The sequence below is a fragment of the Bos indicus x Bos taurus genome, chromosome 3, assembly GCF_003369695.1.
Source record: "Bos indicus x Bos taurus breed Angus x Brahman F1 hybrid chromosome 3, Bos_hybrid_MaternalHap_v2.0, whole genome shotgun sequence".
Taxonomy (NCBI): Eukaryota; Metazoa; Chordata; class Mammalia; order Artiodactyla; family Bovidae; genus Bos; species Bos indicus x Bos taurus.
The window spans coordinates 78,123,756-78,150,023 of NC_040078.1; the positions used below are offsets into that span (position 1 = coordinate 78,123,756).

Consider the following 26,268-nt stretch of genomic DNA (forward strand, 5'->3'; position numbering starts at 1 on the left):
TCTTCACAGTCCAACTCTCACATCCATACATGACCACAGGAAAAACCATAGCCTTGACTAGACGGACCTAATGTCTCTGCTTTTGAATATGCTATCTAGGTTGGTCATAACTTTCCTTCCAAGGAGTAAGCGTCTTTTAATTTCATGGCTGCAGTCACCATCTGTAGTGATTTTGGAGCACAGAAAAATAAAGTCTGACACTGTTTCCACTGTTTCCCCATCTATTTCCCATGAAGTGATGGGACCAGATGCCATGATCTTCGTTTTCTGAATGTTGAGCTTTAAGCCAACTTTTTCACTCTCCTCTTTCACTTTCATCAAGAGGCTTTTTAGTTCCTCTTCACTTTCTGCCATAAGGGTGGTGTCATCTGCATATCTGAGGTTATTGATATTTCTCCCGGCAATCTTGATTCCAGCTTGTGTTTCTTCCAGTCCAGCGTTTCTCATGATGTACTCTGCATATAAGTTAAATAAACAGGGTGACAATATACAGCCTTGACGTACTCCTTTTCCTATTTGGAACCAGTCTGTTGTTCCATGTCCAGTTCTAACTGTTGCTTCCTGACCTGCATACAGGTTTCTCAAGAGGCAGGTCAGGTGGTCTGGTATTCCCATCTCTTTCAGAATGTCCCACAGTTTATTGTGATCCACACAGTCAAAGGCTTATATTCAAAGTGACTTTCTTCTTAAAGGATGGAAGCTGAATTAACTGAAGGAAAAGTGTACTGGAATCACAGATGGAAATAACTGGTCAAAGCAAAGGAAATGATGTGAAAGTCTGTGCAGAAGGGGATGTTAGAATGTGAGGGAAAGAATTGGTGACCCCTTGTGAAGGGCTCTCATCCAACACTGGGGCTGTTGGTGACACAGCCACATTTTCTACCACCGCATTTACTGTTTTGACAATACCCAGGTGTTTTTGCTGTATTCATAGATTAGGCTCAATTTTTTGGCTTCAACATAGAAAGTACTTTTTCTCTTAAAAGCAACTATGGGGACTTCCTTAGTGGTCCAGCAGTTAGGACTCCATGCTTTTACTGCAGGTTCAATCCCTGGTCGAGGAGCTAAGATCTCACAAGCCGTGTGGTGTGACCAAAAATTAAAAAAAAAAAAAAAGCTATGGCAAAAAACAGTATGGAATACTTTTGAGGAAATGTAGCTTTTAGGAGAAACCAAGGTGTGGGAAAATGAGGAACTACATAGGAACCAGAACAACAGCTGTGTTCTCCACCCTCAACACACTCACACTCACATTCATAAATAGACACACATGTAGATGCTCACATTCACACCCAACCCCCACACTCACAGACCCACACATACTCACCCACACTCACACCCACATACACCCCACACACCCATCTTCCACACATTCACGCCTTTACACTCACTCACTGCAATGGTGATTCACACCCTGGAATTTCACACCTAATGTGATGGTGTCAGGAGGTGGGGCCTCTGTGAGTTGATTAGGTCATAAGGGTGGAGCACCCATGGATGGGATCAGCACTCTCTAAGACCCCGGACAGCTGTCTAGCCCCTTCCACCATGTCACCATGTGAGGACGCAGGAGAAGTCTGCAATCCAGAAGAGGGCCCTTACCTAACCATGCTGGGAGCCAGATCTCAGACTTCCAGCATCCAGAACTGTGAGAAATTGATCTCTGCTATTTACAAGCCCCCAAACTATGGTGTTTTATTAGATGTGACTAAAACACTTACATACATGCACAGCATACATGCCTGCACAATCACACACATACTCATATCTGCACACCCACACAATCAGATCCCTCCCACGAATACAAAATTCACATGCATTCATACACATGTGCATTCACACACACACAACACACATGCAGACACACCACTCCAGACACTCACATCCTCACCACGGACCCGTCTCCCCTCCCTCCACCCACCCCTGCCCCCACCCTCAGCACACACCTGGGCTGTACCCATTCAGCATCAAGTTGTTCTTCTCTAGTGTAAACATACTAGAGAAATGAAAGGTCATCTCTCATTTCCCCAGCCGCAAGAGAAACGTGCTCTCTCTGTGTTCACAGGCTGACGGGGTTTTACTTGGGGCTTCCTTTGGTGCTGAAGCCCTGAATTCCCCTCTGCAGTGGCGGGGTGTCCCTTTCATTGGGTTTCCCAGTATTGATCAAAGTTAGAAAAGAAAAATCACCCACCACACGCATGTCTTCGCTTCCCTTCCCCAGTAAGGTCTGACTGGGCCCCACCACAAAGCACCTGATCTGGCTGCAGGCTGTTCTGAGGTTTTGATGAGTTCCTCCTGTCACAGCACTGCCCTGTCAGCTCCCAGTCCTGCCTGAGGGCGGCAAGAGGAATCCCCAGTCGGAGGAATGGGAGTGTTTCCAAACAGAAGGGCAGTATTCCACTCAGGAAGGGCTCCCAGCAGCAGGCACCACATTACAGAAATCCTTGTGAGAAATAGCTTCCCCTCCCCAGACTGCAGTTTCCGTGTTTGTAAAATGATTGCTGTAACTGCATGCTGCTTAAATGCCCTTTGGCTCTAGAGGTCTGGGATTCGTGGTTCTGGAGCTCAGAGCAGAACCACTCATCTCAGTAACTCTGGGCAGGATTTAATTGCCACTTCCTGTGTAGGGCCGTTGAAGAAATCCAGGATTCAACAGAAAAAGACTAAGTCCTGTGTGTGCATGTGCTAAGTCACTTCATTTGTGTCTGATTCTGTGTGACCCTATGCGCTGTAGCCTGCTAGGCTCCTCTGTCCCTGGAACTCTCCAGGCAAGAAAACTGGAATGGGTTGCCATTTCCTTCTCCAGGGGAATCTTCCCAACCCAGGGGTCAGAACCCAAATCTCTTATGTTTCCTGCATTGGCAGGAGGGTTCTTTACCACTAGCGCCACCTGGGAAGGACCAGGGACTAAGTCCTGTAACAACCCTGTAAAACAAAAAGGCTGGCTCCAACTCTCCTTTTTCAGGGTGGACAATTGCCAAAGGTTTTGAAGGTGCCCTTTCATGACCACCATCTAGCATAAGGTTGTAGAAGCTTCTAGTTTTTACATTTTTGGTTTCTTATTCAAATCCGTTCCGGTCCAAAAGATCCTTCTTGGGCACACAATTTTGGCTCCACAGAAGAAAACCTTTTGCTACGATTCATGGGGTCACAAAGAGTTGGACACAACTGAGCGACTGAACTGAACTGAACTGAACTTATAGACAAGAGATGCCATCAAGGTGGGCTGTCTCCAGAGCAGTTCTTCCTGTCCCAGAAGGTCCTAGCAGAGACATCTGTCTGTCCCGGCTGGACTAGGAGCAATGTTCATGAGAGATAGGGTGGACCAGAAGAGTTTTGAAGTCCTTTTGAATTTCAAGACTTCATTTTAGAACCTAAAGCTTTGTAAGAAACAGGGACAAAATTAAGATGAGCAGCAGAGAGGAATCTGCATATGGAAGTTTGCTAAACATTACCTGTTTGCTAACAAATCGTTATTTTGACTTTGCTCTGAGGCTGGTTTCAGGGTGTCCTGCTTACGCCTGTTCTAAATGCTCTTTGTGACAGAAAGAAACACAGGTCTAGCACTGGGTATGTTGCTTACACTGTTATGAGAAAAATGTTGCGGTACCATCTAATTTACCTTGGCAGCCCCAGTGATTTTTCTGGGTTTACACCTTGTCATTTACTTGTGCCTCCACCCCCAACCTTGAATTCTGCAGGTACTTTGATCATTACCCTCATTCTACCAAGAGAAACCCCAGAGTTGAGAGGAATGAAATGGGACCAGAACAGCATATTTTCAGATAACTGTAAAGGACATTTTTGGAGGAGGGATCTTTACGGGATGAAGAATTTGCATTTTAACCAGTTGCTTACTTGTGAAAATGAAAACCAACAGCCAGGAATTGAGCTAGGTTCTTCTATACTATTTACAAATTGCGGTTGCTCTAAATGCCTTGCTTTAAGAATAATCTTGCTATTAAAAATTCATTTTTTAAGATAAATTTTAAGCTGCAGTTTTAGTTTCAAAGTGAAGAACTTGATAATGACTCACCAAGCTATTTACAGTAGTCTCCTTTTATACCAGAGATTCTATGTGTGAGAGAGAGAAAGGGAAAGAGGGAGAAAGAGCTCATTTCTTAAAATTGAAGAAGACCGTGATTATCAAAATCTATCATGCTAACCCCATCAGAGGACTTTATTACTCTGACTTCTAGTTTCATGCTTGTCAGCTGCATAATTCCAAAACTGTTTATTTACCCTTAACTGGAAGACATGTTGTAAAAAGGACATAGGTTTTGAGAAATAAAACCTTTTCTTATAAACATGCCAATCAGTAGCTCAATTCAAACAATATATATATTTTGGGGGGCAAAATGAGTCATACTATAGCAGAAAGAGCTCTGGATGGGGTTTTAGTCCCAGCCCTGCACTTAGTAGGTGGTTGACTTTGTGAAAAACCTCCTTTTTTGGGCTCTCAGTTTTTTTCATGTGTTAGTGGGGATACTAGTATGTATCTCTTAGGGTTTTTGTAAGGGTTAAGTTGAAATGATAATGCCAGCTTTCAGCACTTTGTGAAACTTTTACATTCTGTCATAACATTAGGCCTCATTGTTTGCTGGAAGGTTGTTCTGTTTACCACTGTTTTACTACTATTCCTGAAGAAAGGCTGTTTTCTATTCCTATTTCTCTTATTTTCTACTATTATTAGTATTCCTGAGGTAGAGGCGCTTACTTTCCACCCACTCACTTTTCAATGACCATAGAAAACATATTCCTAAATATCTATATCCACAGCTTTACCCTCCCCTAAAATGAAAAAGTGAGGTGGTCACTGCAGGGCATATTGTATCTGTTGGGTGGGAGGAATGGCAGAGAGGAGAACAGAATCAGAAGAGAAGGTGTGGGGAATGGGGTCACAGGATGGGCACAGTTTGGGAAGGGAAGAGACCTTGATCTGACTGGAAGTGGATGAGGGAAAGATATGGTTGCGTGGAGGCAGGAAGTAAAGAGTCCTCACCCTTGTGTTGGAAAAGTAAATGACATAAAGTCAACCATCGTGAAGATCTGGCTGAGAAAATGAGTTCCAACACAGTCTCTGAAGCCTCATATCAAAGCAACTATAGAACAAGTTCTTCGGCCTTGAAACTTACCGTTCAAATATGTAATTCTCTTCATATGTCAATTATATCTCAATTAAAAAAACTAAATATATAGTTCTCCTGAATTTTAAGTGGACACTGCAAACTTACCTTCCAGAAAAGAGAAATCTGTTGTCTATTGTAGTCAATGTGCTGTCTCATGTACCAGACATTTAACATCCCAATAGGCTCTGTTTTGAAGGGGAAAAAAATCCACAGCTTCATGTATATATACATATATACAAATACACAACGTAAAAACTTTAAAAGTCAATTGGTTATTGATTAAACTATTCTAAGAGAGTAGAATTATAGGATAATTTCAATTTTCTTTGTGTCCCAGTATTTCCCTTTTCCTTTTGTTAAATAATGAACATGCTTGACCACAGAAGTCATAAAAAACAAAGTGCTGTAGTCCATGGGGTCACAAAGAGTCAAACATGACTGTGTGACTAAATAATCACCTTAAAAACAAACTTTTAAAAATGACAAGGGGACATTACATTCTTAACTTACCCTTAAACATGTATTAGTAAAATAACTCAAAGAAAGTATACATGGTTAATTCTTTTTTGTTGGAATGCATAAAAAATTCTCAACAGAAAAACAGACATAAATCATGAGGAAAACATTTTTCAATCCTGTAAATTACAAACACAAAGGCTGAACTTTGTGTTCATCTCCATTCCTGAATTTATGTTGGAGTATAATTATTTGGTTTTATGACCATTAGACAATAATCTATTTGTAAGGAAGTCTGTCTCATTCATCTTGCTGCTGCTGCTAAGTCGCTTCAGTCGTGTCCGACTCTGTGCGACCCCATGGACTGCAGCCTACCAAGCTTCTCCAGGCAAGAACACTGGAGTGGGTTGCCATTTCCTTCTCCAATGCATGAAAGTGGAAAGTGAAAGTGAAGTCACTCAGTCATGTCTGACTCTTAGCGACTCCATGGACTGCAGCCTACCAGGCTCCTCCATCCATGGGATTTTCCAGGCAACAGTACTGAAGCGGGGTGCCATTGCCTTCTCCCTCATTCATCTTAGCATTCCTCATACCCAGTGCAGTGCTTAGAATGTAACAGGCTCCCAGTTACTCTTTGTTAAATGATGAATAAGCAATGAACAAACCAGACAATCTCATCTACTTGATGCTGAAACACAGGCTGAACTAGTAAAAGAAATAACCACCAATCCATAAAACAATGGTCAAATATGACCTGATTTAATTTGAGAAAGTCAACTGAACATATTTTTTGAAAAGAAACTGAATAATCAACTCCTATGTCTAAGTGTGTATGTGTATTATCAGTGCATGAAATAGTTTTCACTGTGACTCAGATCATGAACTCCTTATTGCCAAATTCAGACTTAAATTGAAGAAAGTAGGGAAAACCACTAGACCATTCAGGTATGACCTAAATCAAATCCCTTATGATTGTACAGTGGAAGTGACAAATTTTAAGGGCCTAGATCTGATAGATAGAGTGCCTGATGGACTATGGACGGAGGTTCATGACATTGTACAGGAGACAGTGATCAAGGCCATCCCCATGGAAAAGAAATGCAAAAAAGCAAAATGGCTGTGTGAGGAGGCCTTACAAATAGCTGTGAAAAGAAGAGAAGCGGAAAGCAAAGGAGAAAAGGAAAGATATAAGCATCTGAATGCAGAGTTCCAAAGAATAGCAAGGAAAGATAAGAAAGCCTTCCTCAGTGATCAATGCAAAGAAATAGAGGAAAACAACAGAATGGGAAAGACCAGAGATCTCTTGAAGAAAATTAGAGATACCAAGGGAACACTTCATGCAAAGATGGGCTCAATAAAGGACAGAAATGGTATGGACCTAACAGAAGCAGAAGATATTAAGAAGAGGTGGCAAGAATACACAGAAGAACTGTACAAAAAAGATCTTCATGACCAAGATAATCACGATGGTGTGATCACTCACCTAGAGCCAGACATCCTGCAATGTGAAGTCAAGTTGGCCTTAGAAAGCATCACTATGAACAAAGCTAGTGGAGGTGATGGAATTCCAGTTGAGCTATTTCAAATCCCAAAAGATAATGCTGTGAAAGTGCTGCACTCAATATGTCAGCAAATTTGGAAAACTCAGCCGTGGCCACAGGACTGGAAAAGGTAAATTTTCATCCCAATCCCAAAGAAAGGCAATGCCAAAGAATGCTCAAACTACCGCACAATTGCACTCATCGCATACACTAGTAAAGTAATGCTCAAAATTCTCCAAGCCAGGCTTCAGCAATACGTGAACTGTGAACTTCCAAATGTTCAAGCTGGTTTTAGAAAAGGTAGAGGAACCAGAGATCAAATTGCCAACATCCGCTGGATGATCGAAAAGGGAAGAGAGTTCCAGAAGAACATCTATTTCTGCTTTATTGACTATGCCAAAGCCTTTGACTTTGTGGATCACAATAAACTGTGGGACATTCTGAAAGAGATGGGAATACCAGACCACCTGACCTGCCTCTTGAGAAACCTGTATGCAGGTCAGGAAGCAACAGTTAGAACTGGACATGGAACAACAGACTGGTTCCAAATAGGAAAAGGAGTACGTCAAGGCTGTATATTGTCACCCTGTTTATTTAACTTATATGCAGAGTACATCATGAGAAATGCTGGGCTAGAAGAAGTATAAGATGGAATCAAGATTGCCGGGAGAAATATCAATAACCTCAGATATGCAGATGACACCACCCTTATGGCAGAAAGTGAAGAGGAACTCAAAAGCCTCTTGATTAAAGTGAAGGAGGAGAGTGAAAAAGTTGGCTTAAAGCTCAACATTCAGAAAACTAGGATCAAGGCATCTGGTCCCATCACTTCATGGGAAATAGATGGGGAAACAGTGGAAACAGTGTCAGACTTTATTTTTCTGGGCTCCGAAATCACTGGAGATGGTGATTGCAGCCATGAAATTAAAAGACACTTACTCCTTGGAAGGAAAGTTATGACCAACCTAGATAGCATATTCAAAAGCAGAGACATTACTTTGCCAACAAAGGTCCGTCTAGTCAAGGCTATGGTTTTTCCAGTGATCATGTATGGATGTGAGAGTTGGACTGTGAAGAAGGCTGAGCGCCAAAGAATTGATGCTTTTGAACTGTGGTGTTGGAGAAGACTCTTGAGAGTCCCTTGGACTGCAAGAAGATCCAACCAGTCCATTCTGAAGGAGATGAGCCCTGGGTGTTCTTTGGAAGGAATGATGCTAAAGCTGAAACTCCAGTACTTTGGCCACCTCATGAGAAGAGTTGACTCATTGGAAAAGACTCTGATGCTGGGAGGGATTGGGGGCAGGAGGAGAAGGGGACGACAGAGGATGAGATGTCTGGATGGCATCACCGACTCAATGGACATGAGTTTGAGTGAACTCCAGGAGTTGGTGATGGACAGGGAGGCCTGGAGTGCTGCAATTCATGGGGTCACAAAGAGTCAGACACGACTGATCGACTGAACTGAACTGAACTGAACTGAAATAGTTTTATTTCTCCCACTATCAGTTTTGTTTTGATTTACAGCCAGGGGTGGAATCAATGGAAGCAATCCCTGAAAACAGGCTTCAATTGTGCCAACCTAACTTGCGTAACAGTGACCCTCAGAGTATATTAGGGTGAATCTAACTTGGGGTTCCTTCTAGAGCAGCAAGTTCCATTTAACCAGCTAGAAATTCCCAGAAAGCTAAGTCCCACCTGGATGGCAGAAGACAAGCAGGCAGGAAGGGGAGAAGAGAAAGAAGGACAGAGAGGGGGCACATGTCCTAGCACATACCATGGGCAGGCCCCATGTGGGCCCATTCAGTGACGTCTCATGTCCTCCTCAGCCGCATGACATACTAGCTTTGGTGCAGTGGTTAAAGTGTGAGCTCCAGAGCCAGGCCCTCTATGGGCAAATCCAGGCTCTGTGATCCTGAAAAATGCTGCTGCTGCTACTGCTGCTAAGTCATTTCGGTCGTGTCCGACTCTGTGTGACCCCATAGACGTCAGCCCACCAGGCTCTCCCGCCCCTGGGATTCTCCAGGCAAGAACACTGGAGTGGGTTGCCATTTCCTTCTCCAATGCATGAAAGTGGAAAGTGAAAGTGAAGTCGCTCAGTCGTGTCTGACTCTTAGCGACCCCATGGACTGCAGCCCACCAGGCTCTTCCGTCCATGGTGTTTTCCATGCAAGAGTACTGGAGTGGGGTGCCATTGCCTTCTCTGGAACAATGCTAACTTGTCCTTAAGCCAGGTTCCTCATCTGTCAAATGAGGATCATAATTCTACACATCAGATGGGGCTATTGTGAGAATTTAAATGAACGTAAGAGTGCTTACACATGTTAAGCACTCAGTCAATTTAGCTGTTGTTGTTTTCTTCACCTGAAAACTGAAGTTCAAAGAAGTTAAGGAACTTGATCAAAGTTCCAGAACTAATTAGTGGGGAAGCCAGGCTTTGAACACAGCTCTGTTTGGTCTATGATCTTTGCTCTGCATCATGCAGTTGCCTGGCTCTGCTAAGGCTTACAACGTCTCTGTAAAACTTAGGTCTTCCATTGGGTGTGCCTCTTTCATGTTCTAGTCTTTTCCTTTGTCACTTCCTCTTCCTGCCTCTCTCACCTTCATCTCTTTTAACTTCTAAACATTCATTTCTTCCCCTTCTCTTCTGACCAGTGATAGTATTCACCCTTGCAGTGAGGACCTAACAGTAAGAAATGTGTACAGAAGACATTCTGAAAGTGCTCTCTATCCTTCAGGATTACAGGGACCCAGGAATCAAGCTCAGAACTTTTTTTTCTGCTAGTCCATATGTAAAAAGGAAAAAAGCACAGGCAACAGAAAGGAAGGGGGGCTGGCATTTATTGACCACCTTCTGCTGCTGCTGCTGCTGCTAAGTCACTTCAGTCATGTCCAACTCTGTGTGACCCCATAGACGGCAGCCCACCAGGCTCCCCCGTCCCTGGGATTCTCCAGGCAAGAACACTGGAGTGGGTTGCCATTTCCTTCTCCAATGCATGAAAGTGAAAAGTGAAAGTGAAGTCGCTCAGTCGTGTCCAACTACCATGTGCCAAATAATCTTTGGATACTATATATCCATGCTCTCACTTAATCCTCACACAATGCAGAGGGAGCATATGAGTAGACCTGTTTTGCAGCTGAGGACAAGGAGGCTGACAAAAGTCAAATGATTTACAAAAACTGCAGAGATGGTAATGGCAAAGCTGAGCTGGGCCCAAGTTTTGCTGTCTCCAAAGACCCTGCTCATTTGTTAGCATTCACCGTGTTGAGCAAAGATCTGAACATGCCACAAACTAGATGATCCAGACATTGACCACATAATCAGGATTTGGAAACTATGGTGTGCTCAGTGTCTAGGCCAGATGACACGTTCCATGGTGCTACATGTCTTCAGTTAATTACATATAGGTGAGAAATTTCAAGGGAACACTCACCTCTCATTGCCACTCATTGCCTCTACAACCTACCAGATTATTACAGAGCTAAGAATCAAATTCAAGAGTCATAGTTTCTTCAAAAGATAAATTGCAAGTGAAGCTGAAATTTTAACGGTGCCAACCTGTAGTGTAAGCCTCTATGGGAGAGAAATCATTAGTCAAATCTGTATGGGTTTCAAAGTGTAAAAATTCATGACTAGAAATGTCAAACTACTGCTATGTAAAGCAATATAAGGGCTAACATTATAGAGAATCTTTGACATTCAACTGTCAAAATCACTTGGGAGTCCTAACCTCAGTGTTATCAAAAAGTCAGATAAAAGTATCATAGGCAGGTGAGAAAAGGAAAGACAAAGGCCATATGTCCCAAGTGACACACACAAAAAGGATGAATACAAATGATAAAAAGTATGAATATTGAGCAATGGAAGTCATTTCTCCTGAGACGAATGTACTATCCATGTGAGGAAAAAAACTGGGTTAAAGAGGAAGGAATCACCAATATAAAAAAGGAAGATATCCTAAATTAAGCAGAAGATCAGCCTAACTGCCCTCAAAGGGTTCTTTCAACTCTGGTGGTGGCAGTTTAGTCATAAGTCACGTCTGACTCTTGTGACCGCATGGACTGTAGCCTGCCAGGCTCCTCTGTCCATGGGATTCTTCGGGCAAGAATACTGGAATGGGCTGCCATTTCCTTCTCCAGGGGATCTTTCCCACCCAGGAATCAAACCCGGGTCTCCTGCATTGCAGGCAGATTCTTTACTGACTGAGTTACAAGGGAATCCCAAGATTTGAGGATTCAATGAAACAGGACGTGTGGTAAGTAAATCAGGGCTAAGCCATGTGCTGCTTCTGAGATTAGCATTCATCTTGGAAGCCAAGGCAAGTGCAATGGTGTGGATGAGAGAAACTGAATTGCAAGTAGACAGCAATCCCTCCACCAAGGTTTTAGCACGCACCACTCCAGTACTTTTGCCTGGAAAATCCCATGGACGGAGGAGCCTAGTAGGCTGCAGTCCATGGGGTCGATAGAGTTGGACACGACTGAGCGAATTCACTTTCACTTTTCACTTTCATGCATTGGAGAAGGAAATGGCAACCCACTCCAGTGTTCTTGCCTGGAGAATCCCAGGGACAGGGGAGCCTGGTGGGCTGCCGTCTATGGGGTCGCACAGAGTTGGACATGACTGAAGCGACTTAGCAGCAACAGGGGTAGAGTAGAAAGATCTCTAAGAACAGTAAAAATAGAGAATTTAACACAAAGTGAATATGAAAAAGGAGTACCTTGAGAGATTTCAGGTAGTGGACTAAATTGAACCCATGAGAATATTTTGGTCCAAGCCATGCTCCAAGCAGGGAAAGACAGAGCTAAGTAAGTCATCCACCACCTTGGTTCCTCAATGTCCACTCTTTGGACTGTGATACACTTCTCTAAAATCTAGTTTCAAATAACTCAAATAGATTCACAGATTCACAAACACCTACATGGTTAAACAAGTTTCTCAGTGGTAGACTCTTGCCTTCATACGTTACCACCTGCTATGTCTCCATGGGAAGCCCTACACACTCCCCCACCCTTCCTCCTCTTTGATGATTTCAACACTTTGTTCACTCTCTCTTTTCACTCCTTTCTGTCACTATTTTTGGTGGCTTATCATCCACAGGGGTTGCTTCTTCCCGATGGCTGATGCTGTAAGTCCCTCTACCTGCTCACTTCAAATGATCTGATTCTCTCACCTCATGTCTTTGCCTCACACTTCACTGAGCAAAATGAAGTGATCAGACAGGGATCCCCTAATATTTCCACCATGAAAACTTTCAAACTTCCCCATCAGTTCCCTAACACATCACTTCTACTGACTTTACTGTGAATGAAGCATTCCCTACTTCCATCATAGGCCAACCCCTTGAGTTTTAGGTCCCATCCTCTTGCTTCATCAAGTATATCTCTCCCACTATTATCCTATTTCCTGTATCATTAATCTCTCTTTTTCTGCTGGGTCCTAAAATCACCTTGTAAATATACTGTATTATCTCTGATCCTAAAAAAAATTAAGGAATTTCTTAATGCTACATCCTACTCCAGCTACTGCCCAACATCTCTGCTCCCCTTCACAGAACTTCTTGAAGAGTTGTGAATCGTCACTGTCTTTATTTCCTCACCTCACATTCACTCTCATTCAATGCCCCACAACTCTACTTATGCTGTTCCTGGTCAGAAATTGATGCTGCTTTGTCAAATCTGATGATTACTTCTCTATTCTCACTTCAGTGGATTTACTGGGAACATCTGACATAGCTGAATACTCCACCATCTATTTTTTTCTTTTTAAGAAAGATAATCTTTCAACATCCAGATCACAAGTGAAGAGCCTATTTCTTAACAGAAGCAGGGATGTTTCCTCTATCCTAAAATCAATGGAGGCATCATGTTAGAGTCCTGATGGGGAAAAAAAGTGAGTTGCAAAAGATTATATACTGCATATAATTTTGATCAAGCTTAAAACAAGTGACACTAATCACTGTTTAGAAGTATATACATTTCTGAAAACTATGAGAAAAGTGTGATGATGACATAAACACACAATCCAGGGTAGTGGCTACCTGTGGGGAAGTGTGACAGGGTAAGAATACATCAGTAATTTTACAGCATTTAACTTGAATGATGAGTTTGTAAGTGTTCATTTTGTTGTTATGTTTTCTAATGAGAAAGTAGCTTAAACTAGGATAGTCAGAGTAGCAGTGGAAGCAATGAATAGATTTTGAATATGTTTAGGAGACTCAATGCTGGTATGAGGGAATGGGAGAAAAGGAGAATTTAAGGATAATTTCTCCATTTTTTGACTTGAATAACTAGGAAGATGGTAGAGTCATTAACCACGAAAGGAAAGACTGAAACAGAGGCATTCTGAAAGCATTTTGCATTGGAGAAAAAACAATTTTTTTGGCTATGTGAGGTTTAGTGTATCTGTTGATATCTAAGTGAAGATGTAGAATACGTGATTGGAGTACAAATCTGAAGTTCTGGAGAGACTCCAGAACAGAAACTATATTCTTTCTTTCTCTTTACCTACCTATCTAGTTTTAGAGCCATGAGATTGAATGAGGTCAGCTGGGAAAAGAAAGAGACCCAGTACAAAGCCCTGTATATTGAGATTAAGAAGAGAAAGATGGCCAGCATAAAAGACTAGGAAGAATTGGCCAACAGGGTAGAAGAAAAACCAACAGGGTAGAAGAGATTTCACAGAACTCAAGAGAAGCAAGTACTTCTAGGAGGTAATAGCTCTTCCCTTCTACTGCAGTACCTTGGAGACCGCATACTCCAGATGGTAGAAGGCCATAAGATTCCATTTGGGCTTTGCAGCTTATTCTTGGTGCCATCTCTTCTAGGAATTTTCCCTGATGTTCCAAGATAGACAGTAAGTCCCTGAATCTGAGGATCTGACTGCTTATCATTGCATCTGAGTACCTGGCATAGTTCCTGGCATATATACATTCCTTACAGGCCATCCAGAGAAGTGTTTTTTACTCCCCACTGGCTTCTTTTGGAGGGTTTCATGAAAAGCATTTCTTCCCATTGGAGTGATTACCATCTTGTCAAATAATTAAGCTTAGGCATTTACTTCTTCCAGGGTAGGTGTTGAGCTTAGGAGAGGCCACAAGAAGAAGAAAAGAGGGTAGTGACACTCATTGGATCTCAAACATAACATTTTCCCTCTAATGAAAATGTTTGTCACTAAGCCCCTTTAGTAGGTAAATAACCATTCATTCTCATTTCCTCAAGTCTTAGGCAAAAAGATACAAGCATGATATTTTCAAGTTTAGCTAATTTAGGAATCAGCAAACTATGGCCCATGGACCAAATCTGACTGGTTCCCTATTCTGTGTTTCGATATAGCCAGTGAACTAATGATAATAGCTTTCACATTTTTAGATGGTTGACAACCAATCAAAAGAAGAATCCTTTTTAGTGACATAAAAATTTTATAAAATTCAAGTTTCAGTGTGCAAAAATAAAATTTTGGATACAGTTTTGTCTATGTATTTCTAGACTGTCAATGGCTGCTTGCATGTGATAACAGCAAATTTTAATAGTTGTGACAAAGATCATAGGTCTGCAAAGCTGAAAATATTTATTATTTTCAGCTTTGGACCTTTATAGAAAATACTTGCTAACTCTTAAGCTAGACTTAACATCTTGCTTACTAACAGATGGTAAAATAACCTCTAGTATTTAATTGTTCACACCTAACCTATCCTATGGAGAAGGCAATGGCAACCCACTCCAGTATTCTTGCCTGGAGAATCCCAGGGACGGAGGAGCCTGGTGGGCTGCCATCTATGGAGCCACACAGAGTCGGACATGACTGAAGCGACTTAGCAGCAGCAGCAGCAGCAACCTATCCTAGCAATTGTTTAAAATCACAAGTGAACGAACGATTGTCTAGCTTCTCAATGGGAAGATGGGTGGCTGCAGCTATGTTTTTCCTCTCTTTGGGGATCTCTCACCAATTACCTATGCCATCACCATGATGGAGGAGGACTCCTCCTCTGGCACTAGTATGAGCATTTAAAACTTCCTTTATTAACTGTCCACGGTCAAGTTTACCAAGACCAAACATACAAATAACACTGAAAAATGATGAAGAATTAATAGGCAGAAAGACTTAATTGTTAATATAGCTCTAAGGAATGGTTCATTCACCTTTATTTTGGAGTCTCCTCCTGGGTGCTCAAAATGATGAGGAAGCACTGTACCCCAGTACTTGGGCATTTTCTCAGGCATGTGAAGACACTATGCAACCCAAACTCAAGACTGTTTTCCCACTAGAAGCAAAATATGACTGCTCGTTTCCCAGTCAGGCCCACATTTGACGTATACTGATTGATGGACTGTCTTCCTAAGCATAGGAATGTGATCTGTTTCCTTCCACCCCTTACTTAGTGGTCATTTTTAAAGTGTTCTTCATGGAGGACTGTGACAAGAGTTTAATTTAATGACAAGGGAAGGGGCATATGGAGTGAATAATGCCTTCATTCACTGCTGACATGCTATAAATAACTGCACCCAAACCACTAAGAGATAACATATTGTGCTGTTTTGAGTAGCCAAGACTGCAAAGAAAGAGCTCTATCATAATAACATTGCTCAGTTTTAGACAGTAATTAAAAAAAAAAAAGCTTACTAGTATTTTTTTTTAAATGCCAAGTTACATTTGCATACACATCCCAAGGGTTAAAAGGAAGAAGTGTCAAAAAAATTTCACACCTTTTAGGTTTACATCAGTTAGTGTTTCATACAGAAACTGATGACAGAAACAGTGGTAAGAGGTGAAAACCATGAAGCTTAGAGTAAGAGAAAAGAGATCTTACAATAACCCACAGAAAGATCAAACACAGAAAAGGGAGATTCAGATAGAGAGGAAGTCAGCAGAGCTTGGTCAACGTGGTGTATTTCAGAGTATGGGTTTCTCTCTTTGTGAATGCTTGCAACTACTCTGAATAAGCCAGCTTCCTTGGTTCAATTCATAACCATCCACGAGTTCATAAACACAAGTTGCTGCATTCGTTGCTATGGTAGTGGTTCATTTTATAGGATATGAGAAAATTACCATTCTGCCTTGATGGGTTTTTAATTCAACAGATAAACACTTGAAAAAATAAAAATAAAAATCTTTCATACATATCTAAACAGGTCATTATCAAGTGTGAGTAAAAATGACAAGAATTTATGAGCCCAGAGTTTCCCTATTTTTATATTTTAGCTTAATGTGATACAACTTAACTTCTCAGACAAATTATGAAGTTGTATATTGTATCACTAACTGAGTGCTTTCAAAAACTAATACTCAAACGGCTATTTCTTATGTCTCCAAAGATTTAGAAGAGGCATAAAGTTCATATAAACATTTTTGGTTTAATAAAATATTTGATTTTACTTCAATAAAACTGTCTTCCCAATAATTACCAAAAACAAAAAGCTCATCAGACTGAAAAATATATTTGATCTCCTCTTCATAGCTATGGGCTATCTATGGTACTCCTGTGAGCAGTGAGTATCAAAGTTTGAAGAAGTGCAGGGCTGTAATATTTGGAAAAGAGAGGATTGTTGAATGTTAAACTTTATTTTAAAATGTTATGTCTCCAGAGATTACCTTTTCCCAAGCTTTTAGTATGGCTTATAAAGGCCATATTAATTTTCATAGAACCCAAAAGGCAAGATGCATCAAGGTTTAATGATAAAGGAATGAAATTAATTACTAGTCATAGCTTTGTGGAATAAGAAAGAGTGAGATAGTAAGTGAAATAGAAGTAAGAGATAAAATCAAACAGAGGCATAAAGCTTGTAACCAATGTGATAATATATGAAAAACAGGAGTAGGACTTAACTAATGTCAAAAATTTCCAAGCAATATAAACATATCTCCCTGGACAGCTTCAATACTTAAGCTGATGTGAAAATGAGCTTGTTAATCAATGCACTATGTTTTGATTTAGTATCAGTATTTTAGAGTCTATTCTAAGGAAATTATTACATCTTCCTCTCTCTCTTATCTTTCATCCTGTCTATCCACCACTCCTTCCCCCGCCTCCCCCCGCTCCCCGCCTCTTTTAGACACATACCTTCTTCTGGTGTTTGTGTTCGCAAAGATTCACTCCAATCACTCCAACTACCTTTATAAAGATGTAGCTTAGAGGAAATCTGAAATTCATATTCTGTAAAGGGTTTCAGATCCAGCAAGTCATGTCTTCCTTTGGCATTTGTGACATTAACCTTGAAACCAACAAGATTTTTTAAAGTGCCTGTTAATACTAAATTAATTAAAATAAAGGTAAGAAAACCAAACTAGATAACCCTTTTTACTTTTCAAATCTGTCATTCAATGAGAAGAAATATAATGACTGGGTTACTGAATACATGTGATGTTAATCTGAAACAATAGTGTCTCATTAGAAACACAAAGACAAAAAAAATTTGTGGATCTAGCAACCCATCTATAGAGATTCCAAAGGGGATCCAGAAACCAGCTATAAAACAAGTAAAGACTGAAAACTACTCGTTTTCAAAAAGGCCTTGAAAAAGTTTGTTTCTAACTAGATATTATTTTTTATTTGGCCACAATGAGAATGCAATGAATGTTTTAACACAGACATAAAACTGGCTCCAAACAGAAAAATTTAATTATATAAGAAAATTATTAAATGGCATGCTGCAGTCCTTGGTGTCACAAAGAGTCGGACACGACTTCATGACTGAACAACAACAACAATATATAAACACTTAATTATTATACCTTTCTATATCTGGAACTAGGGCTTCCCTGGTGGCTCAGATGGTGAAAAATCCACCTGAGTTTGGTCCCTTGGTCAGAAAGATCCCCTGGAGAAGGGAATGGCAACCCACTCCAGTATTACTGCCTGGAGAATTCCACGGACCAAGGAGCCTGGTGGGCTACACTCCACAGGGTCACAAAGAGTCAGACATAAATCTAAGCGACTAATATTTGAATAGGGTAAAAGTCACTCAGTCGTGTCCGATTCTTTGTGACCCCATGGAATAGTCCATGGAATTCTCCTATGTGGAACTGATCCTTTGTTATTATTATAGGCACTATATTTTACCAAAATACTGGAAAGAATCATAATCCTACATTTTTATTGTAAAAATTTAATGTTCAATATTACATCAAAGTGTAAAGTTTTATCTTTGGAATATTCAATTTAGATAAGCCTCTGAACATTCCCTAATATTTATTTTTCCAATAGGTTAAAAATTACTAAAACGTGAGACTTCCCTGGTGGTGTAATGGCTAAGACTGTACTCCCAATGCAGGGGGCCTGAGTTCCATCCCTGGTCAGGGAACTAGATCCCGCATGCAGAAACTAAAACCCAGTGCAGCCAACTAAATATATAAATAATTTAAAAGAAATTACTAAAAAGTAATAATGGAAGTAATAATGGGGTAGGGAGTAGAACAACAAGGAAAAATTAATAATTTACTAGAAATAAATCATAGAAAATTAGTGTGGGTTTACAGAAGCTTATGGCTTAAAAAATTTCAGCATCAGTGATCAAATTTTAGGATATTTGTTTTCATTTTTTTCTTTTTTTTGACACATGGTTTATGGGATTTTAGTTTCCCCACCAGGAATCAAACCTGGACCCTTGGCAGTGAGTGTATGGAGTCCTAACCACTGGACTGCCAGGGAATTCCCTAAGATACTTCTCAATAAACAGAAGTGTAAATGATTGACTGATATGTCTCACATGTATATGTGTACTTTTGGGCTAAACATTCTTAAACTCTGTATTTTGCTGATATGAAAAAAGACATCTGGGCGGTGCTACTAAGAATTTCTCCCTGGTTTCCCCTTCACTCTAGAGACCATTACCATATTCCAGGATCTGCTGTTAATGGGCCGATATCTGAGTCGATTGAGTAGCACCAGTCCCTCATCTCTCCACAGAAGGGTACACCTGTCCACGGAAGCATTTACAAATTTGATTCTGATGTCCCACGGAGGAAGAGGCCTCACTGGTAACCAGGACAAACAAAAAAGTGTGATTCAGGCTCCACAGCTGGAAACTGCCTTATAATTACATGAGCTATAAAGAGTTGAACAAGTCTCATTTCTAAAATGCATAGCCGCCAACTTGGTGAAACAAACAAGAGAGGAGTCCCTGGCTTTTAGAAGGAAGAAAAAATTGGATTGACTTCTAAATCATTAAAGTAATTCCCTTTAATCTACCCTCATTTTTAAACAGATAAACTACCATAAACATCACTGATAATTTGGATTTCACTTAATTTAATGATTTAAAGAAAACCAATGTGCCAAACCCAAGAGTTTCAACGGCTGAGAAGGTAGAGGTGTGGCTAGTGGCGATTACATCAGAAGGAGAAAAAATCTTGGTAGGAAAAGCCATAGGAAAGAGACTCGGCAACAGAGGAATAGAAGAGAAGAGGGAAAGAAGGTGACTAGAGATGAATGGTCAATGTAAAGAGAAGGAAGGCAAAATAGGCAAAAGTGTGATAGCAAAATGTAGAGTAGATGCTAACGTACATCATTTACTACACTGTACAGTGTGTATATGTGCAATGAGATGCCTTGGGAAGAGAGAAAAGAGACACGTGTTGTGAGGCCAGAACTTCAGGCAGGTCAGAAGCTCAGTGTTACCTGGGAATGCCTGGAATTGGCCTCTGACTCAACTGGGCCAATTACATCTGCTCAGAAATGTGCTGGGACTGGCTAACTCCAGCTCCCAAGCTGATGAGAGGGGTGAAGTAAGTGTTCTCTGAGGAAGATGCATTTGGTACATTGATACACTTTATTTATAGTTTGCACCTGGCTGCTTCAGCCCTGCAGGCCCACACGCAGCCTTATCTTAGAACAATGGAGTAGCTGTGACCCTGAAAAGACACCTCCACCATGAAGGGCTTACACTGAGCTTCTTGAACAACCTCACATGACCCTCTCCTTACTCAGAAAGGATCACTGGCAGCCTATGCCTTCATGGGATCTGAAACCAGTGGGCTCTTATTTCTCCAACACAGACAATAATGTCACATATTCCATTTTGTACAACCATGTCTCTCGTTTGAGACCTACATCCTTTTGCTTACATCAAAGACACATCTATCCTTTGTCAATGCCTACTGGCCACTCTCCACGAACCACTCTCCCTTTTGAAACCATCACACAAGTGATTCTAAAAATAATGTTCACAGGCTAAGATCGACACCTAAAAAAGTGAAATTATACATACCTATGTCCAGCAATGTGAATGAGAATGGAAATGAAGAAGCACTCCCAAGACTATTGATAGCAGTAACCTTGACTGTGTAACTAGATTCAAGTGATTCAGGGGTTAGGTTGATTCCAAGGTCCAAATGATCACAATAGTGATCATTACATTGCTTTTGCCAAGTTAAATTTTTTGGTCCATTTAACCTGTAAATGAAAGATGCTTGTGTTTAGCAAGACAATTTATGTACTATTGCCTCTTTTTAGCACAAAGAAACAAAATGTTCAAGTATCTAAAATTCTTGACATGTTTTATTAGGGGTTATACTATGGGAATATTGTATTCCGCAGTCATAGGACCACAGTTCACCCCTCTTTTTTTTTTTTTTTTTTTTTGATAGGACTGAAATGCTTGACATTCATATGGATGAGTAATGATCTCTACACTGCGTGCATACGTGCCCAGTCACTTCAGTCATCTCCGACTTTTCGTGACTCCACTGACTGCAGCCTGCCAGGCTCCTCTGTCCATGAGATTTTCCCAGCAAGAATACTAGAGTGGGTTGCCATTTCCTCCTCCAGGGGATCTTCCTGACCCAGGTATCAAACCTGCCTCTCCTGCTTTGCAGGTGAATTCTTTTTTTTTTTTTTTTAATAATTTTATTTATTTTTGTTTGTGCTGGGTCCTTGTGGCTGCATGCAGACTTTCTCTAGTTACAGTGAGCGAGGGCTACTCTTTGTTGCAGTATGCAGGCTTCTCATTGCAGTGGCTTCTCTTGTTGCAGAGCACAGGCTCTAGGGTGTGCGGCTTCCATAGCTGTGGCATGTGGCCTCAGTAGTTGCAGCTCATGGGCTCTAGAGCACAGACTCAATAGTTGTGGCACATGGGCTTAGTTGCTCTGAGACATGTGGGATCTTCCTGGACCAGGGATCGAACCTGTGTCTCTGGCACTGGTAGACAGATTCTGTATCCACTGAATCATCAGGAAAGCCTTGAATCCCTAAATCGTGGCCGACCTGTTCACTCCTTAGGACAGAGTCAATCATCCAGAGGATCTATGGCCACCTTGGCATTTACTTCACAGAAGTGCCAGATCCAAGTACAGATCAGAATCCTAGGCCCCACTTCCTTTCCCCTATCTCCTTCTCACTTAGTCACAGCCCCACAGCTAGATCTCTGGATGGGATTACAGAATTAATTCCAAGGGAAAGAATTTCCCAGACTCTCTCTTTTTGTAAACGCTCAGGTCAGATTGTTGCTGTTGTTCAGTCACTAAGTCATGTCCAACTCTTTGTGACCCCCATGGACTGAAGCATGCCAGGCTTTCCTGTCCTTTACTATCTCCCAGAGTCTGCTCAAACTCATGTCAATTGAGTCAGTGATACCATCCAACCATATGATCCTCTGTTGCCCCCTTCTCCTTCTGTCTCAATCTTTCCCAACATCAGGGTATTTTCTAGAGAGTTGGCTCTTCGCATCGGGTGGCCAAAGTATTGGAGTTTCAGCTTAAGCATCAGTCCTTCCAATGAATATTCAGGACTGATTTCCTTTAGGATTGACTGGCTTGATCTCCTTGCTGTCCAAGGGACTCTCAAGAGTCTTCTCCAGCACCACAATTCAAAAGCATCAAGTCTTTAGTGCTCCACCTTCTTTATGGTCCAACTCTCACATCTTTACATGACTACTGGAAAAACCATAGCTTTGACAATGTGGACCTTTGTTGGCAAAGTGATGTCTCTGCTTTTTCATACACTGTATAGGTTGGTCATAGCTTTTCTTCCAAGGAGCAAGTGTCTTTTAAAAGGTGCTTTAAAAAGAAAATCCTCCATGGCTAATGGAAAGCTACCACAAAAAAGAGTCTATTTATAAACCATGACCCAAGATTCCGCAACTGCAAAAGAGAGAAGTTTAACCCTAGAGAGAAGCCAGTTTAACCCTATACAGCAGGGAAGAGTATCCATAACGTGGGCCTTGGATGCCCTGAAGAGATCTGAGTCAGTCCTCAGGCCTAAGACATAAGTTCTCACACTTTTAGATGAATGAACCAGTTTTACCTGATGAACACTAGAATTTTTTTTTTAAGTATCTAAGTATCTGGAGGTGTTTACTGCTTCTCCTCTCAGTAAAATTATCACTGTTAGATACTTCTAGATGTCATATAAGAGAAGACCTATCAAAAAGCTGCAAATACAGTCTTACTCACTGTAAAGTGTATGCAGTGTACAGGTGGGTGTCTCGCCCTCTGTGCCAGGTGCAGATCACAGTTCCACGTTCTCCCTTCTGTATGCAAGATAAGTTTCGAGGCTGTTCTGGAACAACTTTTTAAAAAAAGAATAGAACTACCTATTTTAATCAGCACACATGTGATATTTCAATTACATTATTGTTATTTGCCAACAAGATAACAATACTTCCCCTATGTCTCCCATACCCAGATGAGCTGGGAGCTATTTCAAATCCCATCACATTCAAATGTGCCTCCTAGGCATGAATTTGTTCTAATAACAATTGTAATAATAATGGATATGGATCAAACACTTACTCTTACTATATGCCAAGTCTATACTAAGTATTTTATGAGTGGTTTTCTCAATTGGACATTATAGCAGCTACATCAAGTACATACTATTATTATCTTCATTTTATCAAAGAGGACACTGAAAGATGAAGTATCTTGCCCAACATTACAAAACTATGAAGTGATGGAATCAGGGCTCCAGCCCAGGAGTGGCTGACTTGAGTTCAAGCCTTTCACCATCATATTCTACTATTTTCCCTGACAAGTGAACATTCAGTGCTAGTTCCAATACCCTGGGTGATGATGAGTTTACGTTTTTAGAATGAAGCTCATTCAAATACTAGAAACTTATACAAATTAGGGTCTTTCTTTCTCCATTGACTTGAAATTAATTGCCAAGGCACATCTATCCATTGGCCCTAGTCATGTCTTCCTGGGATGTACCACCTAAATCTAATTTCTGTAGCATCACCTGAAGCACTTAATGAATATTTATAAATTAATTCTTTATGTACACAGACATTGAAAACCTTCCATGGACCAGGCAGCATTAGGTGTGGAAATGCAGAAGTGTACAAGGTAGGCATGGCCCTTTCTATCATAAGGTGTGTATTTTTAAATGAAGCCACTTCATAGTCAAAGACAGAACTTTAATCCCCACTGCTACTCTTACTCACAGCAGTACATGGTATCATCAATTTCTGTTTGTCTAGGGTGGGAGCTTCTGCATTAAATCAGGTCACATCTTGACATTTCTCATTGCCAGTTATAGGCCAAGCTGGTGATTGCTGGTCCACCTGCTTTCCAGCTTCCAAAACTGTGTTGCTGTGTCTCCCCTCTCATTCTTTTTGTCCTTTAGGGTTTGTGCCTCTAGAAAACTTTCTTTACTGCATCTTGGCTTTATTTCAGGGGGAATGAAAGTAAATACATGTGTACAAACCACCATCATTTCTCAGTGCTTCGTAGGGTCTTTTGATGACCAAATGAGATAGAGATAATATACCTGACACTTTTGCATAATGAAAAAGTTAGTCTCACTTTCACCTCTACTCCTAAAAGTTTGCAGCACCTCTCATTTTAAAGACCATAGCTTTTACTCAAAATCAAATCAACTTATTAAATGTGAGTTCCCTGGACCACGAAATCAAGGTGTCTACTTTAGGCTGGGACATGGTTTGAGCAGAGACTGTCTGTTCCAGGATAAACCAGACCTAATTCTCTTCAATATAAATGTATAATAGCTGAAGCTAAGAAAACGTCAGAAATCAAAGCCTCTGAAGTGAAAATTGTTTACCATGTAATTATTATTTGTATTATGTACATATTATTTGCATTGTTATGTGTATTCTTATTATTTTTTAAAGCCCTACTTACTATATGAAATAAAGTCTTAAAAAATAGCGTTCAGAAGTATCAACAGCTAAGCATATATTGAAAACAACTAAGTATCATCTACTGTCTTTCATTTATTTCCTAGGTTGTCCAAATAAGTTGTGGCCCAATCCTCTGAGGTTAAGTAGAGCCCTGGTTGTTTAGTTACTGAACAATCTGGATGAGCTCTGAGCAGCAAAGCAGCACAAGCCCAGAAGGGGCCCAGAAAGAAGAGGCTTCAAGGCCATCTACCCATTCCCAATCCTGAAGAACCAGTCACTTTTATGACAGGTCTACTTGGGGTATGCAATGTTACTCTGGACTACCACTTATCACAAAAGAGAAAATGGGCTGCTCAGTCCATCACCAGATAGAATTAAACTCACTGCACCAGGTGAAACCAACATTCATTGTGTCTTTTCTTGGAATGACTAGTCATACTCAGAAAAAGGTGTTGCTTCCAGTCAGTTCTTTACCTCAAAAGTGCTAAACTTGTTCAAAGAGCAGCCATTTAATGGTGTGGTTATCACCTGAGCACGCTGCACAAGCAACATTCCAGCACCGCTGCCCAACTGAGCTACACCGGGGCAGATGTGCCTTACCATCTCCATAGATCTCCTGATGCTCTCAGTTGCCACAGGTGCATGCACAACCTCTGGATGAGTGGGGCTGTGGCACTTTCATGCATCTGAGCAAGGATAGGAAATGGAATGGAATGCCTTAAGGACATCTGCAAAGATACTGACTTCCAAGGCCATTGTTGGCTCCCTAAAAAACCCACCTGCAGCACTGTGAACAGTTGGACCTGACACCACGGGGCTGAGAATATCTGATACTAATATAGTATGTTGGTCTATAAGACGGTGAATTACCTGGATAAAATATTCAGGTGTTTGGAAGATAAGGGAGGTGAGGACAAATGGTGTTTTTAAGAAAAAATTTCATTTTGCCTATAACCAATACTTTATTTCTTCTCAAGCAAAACATGCTCAGCCATTCAGCATTCTACATACATGAAGAAAAGAGTAAGACCAAAGGAACTGCAAACCTAGTGCTCATCACTTAAGTGCCTCCTATGTACCTGGTTGGCTTCCCTAGCGGCTCAGATGGTAAAGCGTTTGCCTACAATGTGGGAGACCCAGGTTTGATCCCTGGGTTGGGAAGATCCCCTGGAGAAGGAAACGGCAACCCACTCCAGTATTCTTGCCTGGAAAATCCCATGGACGAAGGAGCCTGGTTGGCTACTGTCCATGGGGTCGCAAAGAGTCGGACATGACTGAGCAACTTCACTATCACTATCACTATGTACCTGGTTGGAGAAGGTAATGGCACCCCACTCCAGTACTCTTGCCTGGAAAATCCCATGGATGGAGGAGCCTGGTAGGCTGAAGTCCATGGGGTCGCTAAAAGTCGGACACAACTGAGCAACTTCACTTTCACGTGTTGGAGAAGGAAATGGCAACCCACTCCAGTGTTCTTGCCTGGAGAATCCCAGGGATGGGGGAGCCTCATGGGCTGCCGTCTATGGGGTTGCGCAGAGTCGGACACGACTGAAGTGACTTAGCAGCAGCAGCATGTACCTGGTGCTAGGTTAAGCACTTTGCATCCAAGGTGTCATCTAATCACCACAACCATCTTAGGAGGTAGGTGTTAGTATCTTCATCACACAGATGGAGAAACTGAGGCTGAGAGAACTGAAACTGTCTGAGTCCACTGCTAGTGGCTGGGTTGGGATTCAAAGCCCATGCTCCTTTTACTACATCACAGGCTGTCAGAACTGAGTGTACATAACCCATCAGAGCTGTGAACAGGAGTCCCTGTGCTGGAAGAGGGGTATGAGACCTAGTTTATGCCTCCACACCCCGAATGATTTGCTTAGATATGCTTGGTGTTCTGCTTAATTCTTGTGGTGGCCCTCTAAGAATTACTGCCTGGCACCAACCATGTCCTTATAGATCAGGGATCCTCAGTCTCCAGGATCTAATGCCTGATGCTCGGAGGTAGAGCTGATGTAATAATGATAGAAATAAAGTGCGTAGTAAATGCAATGTTTTTGAATCATCCTGAAACC

The 26,268-nt window shown here is 41.3% G+C and overlaps 1 protein-coding gene across 1 annotated transcript in view; it reads right to left on the reverse strand.

Moving 5' to 3' along the window:
• IL12RB2 (interleukin 12 receptor subunit beta 2) overlaps positions 1-26,268 on the reverse strand; it is a 74,442-nt gene that overhangs the window by 44,894 nt on the left and 3,280 nt on the right. Inside the window, exons 3-7 of the mRNA XM_027536948.1 lie at positions 22,512-22,626; positions 20,330-20,514; positions 18,955-19,097; positions 17,185-17,335; positions 5,235-5,314 (exon numbers count right to left, since the gene is read on the reverse strand). Of these exons, the coding sequence (XP_027392749.1) occupies positions 5,235-5,314; positions 17,185-17,335; positions 18,955-19,097; positions 20,330-20,514; positions 22,512-22,626 (674 nt within the window). The remainder of the gene's footprint in view (positions 1-5,234; positions 5,315-17,184; positions 17,336-18,954; positions 19,098-20,329; positions 20,515-22,511; positions 22,627-26,268) is intronic.